Below are 10,694 nucleotides of genomic sequence, written 5' to 3'. Positions count from 1 at the left end.
TATCAGGTGGAGTTGGACCAACTACCCCATTTCTCAAAATACAATTTCTTGCTTTATTGATGGTGTTCTCTACAAATCGCTTGTTTATAACTATTTTCTAATTCATGGGACAATAGGGAGGACGGGTGCGGGTTAAATCCTATGCGGGGCGAGGCGGGAAAGCTCTTATGAAGGTGTTGCGGGACAAAGGCTGGTTGAAATTTTTATGGGTAAAGTCAAACTCGCCCGGCACTCGCCCTGTCATGCTACGCCTCACTGTCATCCCTAAACCACAAGGAGTAGTTAATTGAGAATGTGCCATGGTTGAGCATGTAAGCGCTGAATTTTGACGATCTTGATTTTATTATATACCTTTGATTTACATTTGGCTCTATTTGGAAAATGGAACTCGATTACAAGTTTGAGAAAAAATAGGAAAACAAGAACGTGTACAATGACAGATCCTCTAAACTAACTATGACTTTAAATTATCATTGGTGAAAAAAAAATTCTAATCCATTACAAAGTTTAAAATTTGAAAATTTTCAATAATAAGGAATTAAAAATCTTGAAAACCTTTAGTTTATAATTTCTGTAAGCTTTGTATTTGGACAGGTTTTATTTTAAGAGATATTTTGAAGTTGGCCTTTTCCTTGTATTTATTTATTAGCTGGGTAGTTTACAACAGCAAGGTCGTTGTAGTATAGTGGTAAGTATTCCCGCCTGTCACGCGGGTGACCCGGGTTCGATCCCCGGCAACGGCGTAATATTTTTAGTTTTGGCCTTTTTTCCCCTGTCCCAGAACCTTTTCTTCCATGTTGGACTTTACACCAAATAATTTATGTTAAAACAAAAAGGCAAAAGTTGAAAGAACATGCTTTCCTTCAAAAATATGTGAGGAATCAATAATTCTAGAAAGTTTCCCCACCATTATTTGCATTTAATAATTGACATGCGATCTGATCTTTCATGTTCCTCAAAAGTATTTTCCTTTAAAGTTCTGCAACCAGACCAATCTGCAGAATTTTACAACTCATTTTTGGGTATAAAATTGAGTTTTACTTAAGTGCATAAGATGGATTGAGATGAACAACTTAAGTGCGGGGAAGCTGTAACCGAGACTATCCCTTTATTCTGAAGCAAAAGTAGCCGAAGAAACAAGCGCCCGAAGCAGGTCAAACATACTCGAACAACAACAACAACAACAATCCAGTATAATCCCACTTAGTGGGATCTGGGGAGGGTAGTGTGTACGCAGACCTTACCCCTACCCTAGGGTAGAGAGACTGTTTCCAAATAGAAACCCGACATCCTTCCCTCCAAGAACTTCCCACCTTGCTCTTGGGGAAACTCAAACTCACAACCTGTCGGTTGGAAGTGAGGGTTGCTTACCATCAGAGCAACCCCTCTTATCTCAAACATACTCGAAGACGTGGTAAAATATGCAGTTTCATATCATTTGTAAAGATCATCTGAAAGCAATTAATCCTCTCTAGTTATTTCATTGAATTTGTTCTTTATTCCTTAGAGCCCGTTTGACTTAGCTGATTTAGAGTAGCTGATAAATATTAGATGCTGAAAAATACTTTTAAGTGCTGAAACTGATTTAAAAAATAAACAGTTACGTGTTTGGATAAAAGTGCTGAATTTAATAATAAGCAGCTGAAGAACTGGGTGTACGAAGAGTTTTGTTTTAAAAAGAAGTATTTTAGGGATAAAATAGTAAATATTTTGGTCAAACCTAAAGTGCTTATAAGCTGAAATTTGATAAGTTGGGGGAGACCAACTTATGACTTTTGGCTTATTTTTGGCTTATAAGTACTTAACTTATAAGCACTTTTAATTTTATCAAACGCGTAGATAAGCCAAAAAGTACTTATAAGCTAGTTTGACCAGCTTATAAGCTTAGCCAAAAATGCGTAGATAAGCCAAAAAGTACTTATAAGCTAGTTTGACCAGCTTATAAGCTTAGCCAAACACCCTCTTAGTAACATTGCCTTTTGTCTTTGGGATTATACGTCGTTCCATCATTGTAGCCCCTTGAGGCCTACTTTTGCTCTACTTTCTTGCTTACCTTTTATTAGTAATTAAATACTTATTCACGTCGGATGTTTATATCAAGTCAATGAATATGTAATATACGTTTTTATCTACACTCTTCTTAGCTACGGTTAAATGATATGTATCTTTACTTTGATTTGTTGCTTTTTAACGTTAATTATTTAGTTAGATGTAAACACCAGTAGCGATAAATATTTACGCTTTTTTTCTCACTTCATTACATTAGTGCCATTATACTTTCTATTATCTCAATTTATATATGTCACATTTTCTTTTTTAGTCTATCCTAAAAAGATATCACCTTTTATCTTAATGAGATTGATTTACAGTCACATATATTATCTAAAACTTATTTTATACAACAAATTTTAAGAATCTTTATTTTATTCGTGGCTAGTCAAATGATACTACGCATGAATTGAGACAAATGAAGTATGTAATATCATCACATAGTATGATGATTAGTGATGATCCTTGAATATTTGATTTTTCTGGTTTGTATTTTTTGCATACTTTCTATATAGTGGTGTTCCTCGTTATGATTAGTAAGATAAGGCCTAGCCCCTTTACTTGTACTCTTTTATTTGAGTTTTTTTTAATAAGCCACTTAAGTACTTCGCCTTATGATATATTAACTTAATTTTTTTTATCGAGAGACAAAAGATACTCTTTATTAAGGTGAATGAGAAAACTTGAGAATAAAAGAACTTCTTAATTATAACTAAGAGAGACCGTCAATCCCTCCATCCGTACTCCTTTAGTGAACTTGTTCAATGCGAATTTGAATTAATCGACTAATAATTTGTGAATACTTGATGTCTAAACTAGGAAAAAAAACCAAGTGCAACGAAAAGCATTCATGTAATTATAGCTCAAAGCAAGCATCTACAACATTTGATGGAAAAAGAAAAGCTTCTTTTTCTTATAGACTTAAGACATATAGCTTATGAAAGATTTTAAAAATTTTATTCATTTTTTTCAGAAAAAGATTTAGACATTACTTTTATGATTAAGATCTATTTTTAAGAAAATGTTAAATTTTTTAAAGAGAAATAATATATTTAGAGGGAAGAGAGTGGAGTATCGTTTTATTAGTTGAGTAGTTATCAATCACATTCATAAATCGACCCGGTTCGTCAAATAAAAACCGGTCCAGAAAAACCGTTATATCCGGTTGACGGTTGAACAGTAACCCTAAACCGGACCAGATTCTGTGTTGTTCTAACTTTTCTTCTTCCTAAAGCTCTTTAGCTACTCATCCATAACAATATCTTCCTCTTCGGTCACTTATTTTCTGGCCGCAATATCAAACAGGTGCTTGTTTTTCCCTTAATTATTGATGTTTTATGTGTAATTAAGTAATTTGGCATTATATATATACATATAGCAATAAGTTAGTACGATTTTACAAACAAAAACTGCAACTTAATTCCAAATCCCAAACTAGCAGTGAAAACTTATCCGCATTAGGTGTTTACATCATAGTAAGTGTTTATATCATGGCAATAAATGCAATACATGTGTTTTTCATTTAGATATATGTATCCTCACTTCAATTTTGAACTGCAAAGGTAAATTGTATGGTTTGGTGTAAACCCGGTACAAGTAAGTTTCTACTGGAATAGAGTTCTCTATGTTGATTTCGCTCTATTTGGGCCAGTTCCAATAATTCATTTTGCCCTTCCTGAGCCGAGGATCTATTGGAAACAACCTCTCTACCTGCATTAGGTAGGGTAAGGTAGGCCTTCAAACTACCCTCCCCAGACCCCACCAGTTGGGATCATACTAGGTTTGTTGTTGTTGTTGTTGTCGTTGGTCCAGTTCCAGTAATTGATAATGATGGTTAAATGCATGGTTGGTGTAAACACTCAGTACGAGTAAGTATTTCCCAGTATGAGTTCACTATATCCTTTTTCTCTCTATTTAGGCAAGTTTATTTCCAATATTCAATATTTTGCGCGCACATTGTGTGGGATTATCCATCTTCTTGTTCTAGATGCCATAAAGGAAATTTGAAGTCATTTGTTTCGGCCTTGCTTGAATTTTTGTTAGGCGTTAATTTGTGCTTTTTGAATTTTGGCTTGTTTATGGTTTGGTCTTCCTTTGAAACTGACTGAAGTCTTCCTATCTGCTTATGCAGATATTCAATCTGATATTGTTGGTGTGATCAAAGATAATCAAATAAACATGGAGGATTGGGGTAAGTAGATATTTCTCGATTTAATACTCCCTTAATTACTTTTCTCGTGAAAGAAAGTAATTTTTACTGATGTTTGAAGGTATTACTTTATATAAGTTGTAGTATGGGACCGCCCCTCTACCCTTTCCCGCTTAAATACCAGGCTTTGTATCTGTGGTAGAGTTGAACCATGACATGTGCCTAACCCACACTTCACGTGCCACTCTTTTACCACTAGACCAAAGCCCTGGTGTCTGAAAATCTGTGTTGCTCTGACTCTCCAAAAATGTTGTCACAACCGTGCCGGATCCTCAAAAGTACGTTACTTTTGGAGGATCCAACACGCACCTGGCGGCATGTATGAAGAGTCTGAGCAACATAGCTGAAAATATATTCTGTTGCTATTATATTATTATACTAGTGGTTGAGCCAATGTGGCCTTATAACAAAAGATTTCTCCTTGCCATTTGTGTCTTCAATTAGCAGTGTGCAGGCAGTAATGGTATTTGAAGATGATTACTGAGCATTGTCTTCTGTTTTTAGTTTCTCTCTTGCCAAATCTATTAATCTGTCAATATGAGGAATCATTGCTTCTTCTTTCCACCCTTTGGATTGCATTAATCTGCAGCTTGAAAAAATGAAAACAAATAAGTTATGTTATAGCCTTAATTCCTGAAAAAGGTGGAGCTATGGAGTTAAAGGATTTTAGACTCATTAGTTTGGTGGGCAGTGTGTATAAGATTATTGCTAAACTGTTAGCTAAAAGGTTGAAAATATTTCTGTAATCTGACGCATAGAAGGCTTCTGTAAGGGAGAGACTAGAGAGAAATCATTGATGCAACTCCGATATAGCTAATGAGAGCCGTGATGCTTGAGTGAACAAGGTGAAGATGGGTTAATTCGCGAATTGACTATGGAGAAGGCTTATGGCCATTTTCCCTTTGTTGTGTTGACTTGGTTTCTGAGAGAAATAGGTTAGGTGGATTAGATACTGCAATATCACTGTCAAGTTTAAAGGTTGAAAAAAGACTATCTACTAGGAAGGAACAGTACCTCTCTTTGGGCTATAGTTTAACTCGCAGTGTATTGGATAGACTTCAACTTTTATCGTGTCCCTGTTTCCTTTTCCATTGATGATAGAGAATCTTTGGACAGAAGGAAATTTTGTTTAATGAAGTGGAAACTATGGTGCAACCTTAAATGTAGGATGTAATGGGGGTGAAGAATTTGAGGCAACAAAGAACACTTACTTGTTTTGACACTTACATCGGGTTAGGTGCTTGTTTGGAGTTTTCTCTTGTTTGGTGAGACATTTATATGGTTGTTTAGGCTTATATGTACTATTTAGAGGACTTCAAGTTTTAGAGAACTCCTAATTTTTGTTTTTAAAAGACAAATTATTTAGTATTGGAATGACATGGGCCTGAATAGAGCAGATTGGATATAGGGGGTTCATATAGTAGATATAAACTAGTTTAGAATTGAGGCATAGTTGATTGATTGATCGGATAACGTGGTTGTGATTATGAAGGTCCAAGTTTACTAGGAGGGGGCATTGATACATATTATAGGAGGGGGTGGATACTAGTGCATCGTGTATGTTTCATATTTACAGGGTTTTGTTGTGCTTGGGGGAAAATAAGCTGACTATGAAGACCATCTAATGACTTGATAATGCCATTACTGCTGCATTAAGAATTTTATGAGAATAAAGGCCATCCAATAACCTGCTAATGCCATAATTATTCTATTAATAATTTTCACCACATGCTTGTGGGTGATTAAGAACTAAAGCCACTTCACTTGGATTCACTGCTAAAGCATTTATGATTGTACATAATTGTGTACAAACAGCTATACACCCAAAGAAGTATAGAATCAGTGTCAGCTTGGTTGAAAAACTGAAGGAAGTTGGTGATGAACATTAGGCATTTACTATACATATTATCTCTGTATTGAAGAACTGTGATGTTCAGTTTTCTTGACAAATTTTAATAGTTGTGAGAGACATTGTTGTTCGGTAGATATTAATAACTAGTATACGCCATTTCAGAGGATGAACAGATTCCAGATCTTCTCAAAAAGGATCAACCAAGGAGTAAATGGGATGATGAAGATGCTGAAGATAATGATATAAAGGAATCTTGGGAAGATGAAGATGAGACTACTCCGGTAGGGTTAATGAGTTATCGATTTCTGGCTTCCATATCGTGAACATCCTTGCAGTATTCATTATTTGTTGAAGCATATGTGTCTAATTATGCATTAATTGCCTAGAAATAGGGTGTTCGCTAAGTCTCCGAAAAAATTCGGAAGTGTTTTTTGGATTTTCGAGTAATTCCTGACATTTACACATCTTGCTTCTATTCCTCGTGTCACTGCATGGATATGTCTATTAATAACCTTACACAGATAGATGCAAAAGACTCTATTTTGAAGGGATTATTGAGTGCATATTTTTGGCATGTTTTGCAGGCAAACCTGGAAGTGTAATCTGATTTGTGGTCTCTTTTGTTATTTATTTTGCTTTTGTATCACTTTATATACATTGAGGCTAAGTGCATGCCATTTTTTTGGATAAATTGCTTATATGCATGTATTTTATATAGTAATCCTCCAAATAATTAAGTGAAGCTATACGAGAATGGTTCTTAAGCAAAGATCTTTTTGTTCAGACGTCTTTGCAGAGTCAAAGAAATTTTTTACTATATCCAATAGTCTAAAAACATCATAGGTTCTAGAGGATTACTGTACCATATTATTGTCTAGTGTGGTGGAGAATATTGTAGTTCTCGTTTCCTTTCCTTCAAAATCTAGCTGTTCTAATTTTTCAAAGTTAGAGTTGGGTTGCCTGGACAGATGATAGTGAAACTATGTTACAGATCCTAGAATCTTTTATATAGATAGCCAGGTTTTCCCCCCTCCTTTTTACCAACTTTTGGATGTAATCACAACACTTCTTTAGTGATGGTGTTCTTAACATCAATAATATTTACCAATTCAAAGGGAAAAAAGAAGCTGGGTTGCCTGGTGAAAGGCAAACTCTAAATGCCCCGGGTAATGGTAGGACTGAAGTCCTATGCGGTTAACACTTTTGTTTTTGTTAATATTTTAAATTATTTTTGTGATGAAAGTTCATTAAAAATATTGTATTATGTTTTGGGCACACACTAGTAGCGATTGCGATGTGCTCCTGCTTCACATCAATTCTTTGGTTATCATATTGTGGTGATGTCTCCTGGATGCTACTCTTTTTATGGAATTTGTGAGACTTCTTGGCGTTATTGACTTACATATTATGAATTGACCCCCCCAAAAAATAGAACTTACATATTTTGAATCAGTCAGGTGCCTAAACCAGAACCGCCTGTTGAGAAGCCCTCCAAGAAGCCTACTGCAAAATCTAGTGAAGAAAAAGGCAAGAAAGTAGCAGTTGATAGAGACGAGGTACCTCTAGATCCAGTAGCAGAAAAATTACGTCAGCAAAGGTAAAAGCAGTTTGCACATATTGTCTTTATTAATTTGTAGTTCATGCCTCGTATTTAAGGTGAGAAACAGAACTCAATAATCTAGCCGATAGCATATTACCAGTTTTATTAAAAGGCGTTGCTTCTTCGCTTAAAGTGATTGCAAAGCAAGAGGTTATCCCTTCATGGGTTAATCAATGTGCTTCATATAAGTATGCTTTCAAATAATGACACTATAAGTGATCACAATGAGAAACAACCGATTCGTTGAATCTCAACTTTGGAGAGTCGGATTAATATTGGCATTATCGTTTATTGGATGCTGAAATTAGTTATTTAAACTGCAATTTTGTTATCACTGTACTAAATTCATATATGTTCGATATTTCTGAATAATCCATAAATTGTGCGCTTCACTTCAAAGAAACGTGTGCTTCACTCTGCTTCCCTCTTGAAGTCCCTTGGACCTTGTCGCTTTTTTTTGCGATTTTCGCGTTTAAGCACTAGAAGTTACTGTCATTCTGCAGCAACATATTAGGTTTAAAGTGGAATACATTGTAAATTCTTACTGTTGCATAATGTTTCTTTTGCTGGTATTCTAGATGCAATTGCAGTATGTCGATTGGGTGGTTATGTGTGGCTGGCCTTCTGAGCTGCCATTTTTCAAGCAATACCTTCTACTTTTTTTAATTGAAAAGCTATCTATCATCCTTACGTGATGAAAAAGTATTGTCTTCCATTATGTTGTCTTGCTATGTGATTAATGTGCAGCATCACACCATCTTTTACTGGTATGTTTAGCAGAAATAAGCAAGATCTGCTCTATGATATGAGCAGTGTGACATGTATACTTGTTAGCCATCTCGAAACCTCATCTCATTTCTCTTTTACAGGCTTGTGGAAGAAGCTGATTATAGGTCCACTGCAGAACTGTTTGCTAAGAAAGGCGGCGATGATAAAACCCTTGATAGTTTCATTCCTAAATCTGAGAGTGATTTCTCGGAATATGCTGAGCTTATTTCTCATAAGCTGCGACCGTATGAGGTTTGCTAAGTTTGTTTTATCTGTAGTTATCTCAGTTGTCGATTGTTGGGACTTCACTCAGGAATTATGCTTTATTTCTTGTAGAAAAGCTACCACTACATTGGATTGCTCAAGGATGTTATGAGACTGTCCATGACTGCATTGAATGGGCAAGACGCTAACGAAGTTTCCAAGTCTGTTAATGCAATTTCTAACGAGAAGATTAAAGAAGAAAAAGAAGCGAACACGAGCAAGAAGAAAACAGGTATTGCTATAGCCACTTTTATATGCTTGAAATGTAGAACTAATTCGGTGGTGGCCGCAGTGTTGTTAAAGGCTCATTTGAGGTGCGCTTAAGCCCTGAAGCTCAAAAAAGCTCAGGGTATGCGCTTCGCCTAACTTAGACTGTGCTTTAGTGTAGGCAAGGCACTAAGGCCCACGCCTCATTGCCAATAAGTTCTATCTTGAATAGAGTAGTACAAAACAATAAATATAATTGGCTAAAAGATATTATTATTTTTTAAGGAAATCATGATGAATGAACTTGTTACTTTTTTTCTTGCATTACATATATACTTTTATTTTTTTCTTTATTGCGCCCATTTTAACTAAAGCTCACACTTTAACTGCGCTTTATGCTTAAAACCTTGATAGACCTGTGTGCTTTTTAACGCTTTTCGCCGTTGACAACGCTGGGTGGCAGAGATTTAAACAGTCTTATTTTTTACAGGTGCGAAAAAGAAGCAGCTACAAGTTGATCGGGCAGATGACGATGCAGTAATTAACGCTTATGATGGTTATGATGATTATGATTTCATGTGATAGGAGAACATAGCAAATCGCTGAATCAAATTCATTTAAGGCCTATTTGTTTTAACATTTCAAGTTTAGACATGTAGAGGATTTTGGATATACAAGTACAAAGATGAGAAGGATAACGCAGCCTGTATTCAATCCCAATTCCGGAGGCTTATTTAGTGTGCAAAATTCATCCTTTTATTCTTTTTATTATCTAAGGATAATTATAGACTTCCTCGGGTTTGTGGTTGTAATATGAATATTCCTTGTGATTTGCGATATTACGCTCCACTCTAACAATTATTGAAGCCTGTTTTGGATTTGGATAAGAGGGTGTTTGGATTGGCTTATTTTAAGTGCTTATTGGCTTGTAAGCACTTTTTTTTTAGTTTGTGTTGTGTTTGACAATACTAAAAAGTGCTTAAAATCACTTACTTTTTGGCATGGAAAGTATAAAAATAAGCCAAAAGCCAAAAATTGAGTATTATCAACTTATTGTTTTTGGCTTTTAGCTTAAAAATTACTTTTTATAAGTCAATCCAAATACCCTTTTCTTCACTTACTTGTAATATTGTATCATATACCAACTAAAATTTCTCGTGAAGTTACCGAATGTATTATATTCTTTTTTTTAATCTCCGTAATTGATCGTAATATTATAAAATTCTAGTCTTTTAATTATGTAATTACGAGGATGAATAGGGAATCTTGGCGTAACTGGTAAAGTTATTGTCATGTGATCAGGGGGTCACTGGTTCGAGCTGTGGAAATAGCCTCTTGCAAAAATGCAGGGTAAGGTTGCCTACAATAGATCCTTGTGGTTTGGCCCTTTCTCAGACCTTGTGCATAGCGGGAGCTTAGTGCACCGGGCTGCCCTTCTACGAGGATGAATAGGAAAAATACAATTAAGGTCATTGAACTCCAAATTTATTCAAGTGTGTGAATTAGTTCCTTCAATTCGTTTTGCAATTTTGGTAGCATTACTTTTCAACAAACCAATTGAATATTTTTTATCCATTAAAATTATTACATATCTTTTTCATTTAATTATTATGTATTTTTATTTGTTTTGAACTTTCTATTTATTCCCGAACGTACAAGAAAAGGTAGAACCTTTGGGAGATACTTTCGTTCTACTTTACTATAGCAGTTTTAGATCTGTCGGTCGCTCTTTTACAAGTGCTCGT

At 35.2% G+C, this 10,694-nt stretch overlaps 1 protein-coding gene and 1 non-coding gene across 3 annotated transcripts; both read left to right on the top strand.

The window, feature by feature from the left end:
• The first annotated feature begins 671 nt into the window (after positions 1-671).
• On the top strand, positions 672-743 carry TRNAD-GUC (transfer RNA aspartic acid (anticodon GUC)). Its single transcript has one exon. It is a non-coding gene; the product is annotated as a tRNA-Asp (tRNA).
• A 2,482-nt stretch (positions 744-3,225) lies between these two features.
• Positions 3,226-9,696, top strand: LOC107769716 (uncharacterized). Of its 2 annotated transcripts, none has more exons than XM_016588954.2 (7): positions 3,226-3,354; positions 4,181-4,240; positions 6,273-6,391; positions 7,568-7,707; positions 8,580-8,730; positions 8,815-8,974; positions 9,440-9,696. In XM_016588954.2, exons 2-7 carry the CDS (start codon positions 4,228-4,230, stop codon positions 9,529-9,531), a joined length of 675 nt encoding a protein of 224 aa, XP_016444440.1. In that variant the 5' UTR covers positions 3,226-3,354; positions 4,181-4,227; the 3' UTR covers positions 9,532-9,696. The 2 variants fall into 2 exon arrangements, with proteins under 2 accessions (XP_016444440.1, XP_016444441.1); XM_016588955.2 differs by having other exon boundaries at positions 3,298-3,354; positions 7,564-7,707.
• The last annotated feature ends 998 nt before the right edge of the window (positions 9,697-10,694 follow it).

This window comes from Nicotiana tabacum, chromosome 21, assembly GCF_000715075.1.
Source record: "Nicotiana tabacum cultivar K326 chromosome 21, ASM71507v2, whole genome shotgun sequence".
In the NCBI taxonomy this organism is placed as follows: Eukaryota; Viridiplantae; Streptophyta; class Magnoliopsida; order Solanales; family Solanaceae; genus Nicotiana; species Nicotiana tabacum.
Note: the sequence above shows the minus strand (reverse complement) of the source record. Positions and strands in the feature narration are given on the sequence as shown.

Coding starts and splice junctions, on each gene's coding strand:
- LOC107769716 (XM_016588954.2), top strand. Junction 7,708..8,579: donor GAAAAATTACGTCAGCAAAG/GTAAAAGCAGTT, acceptor TCTCTTTTACAG/GCTTGTGGAAGAAGCTGATT. Junction 8,731..8,814: donor ATAAGCTGCGACCGTATGAG/GTTTGCTAAGTT, acceptor TATTTCTTGTAG/AAAAGCTACCACTACATTGG.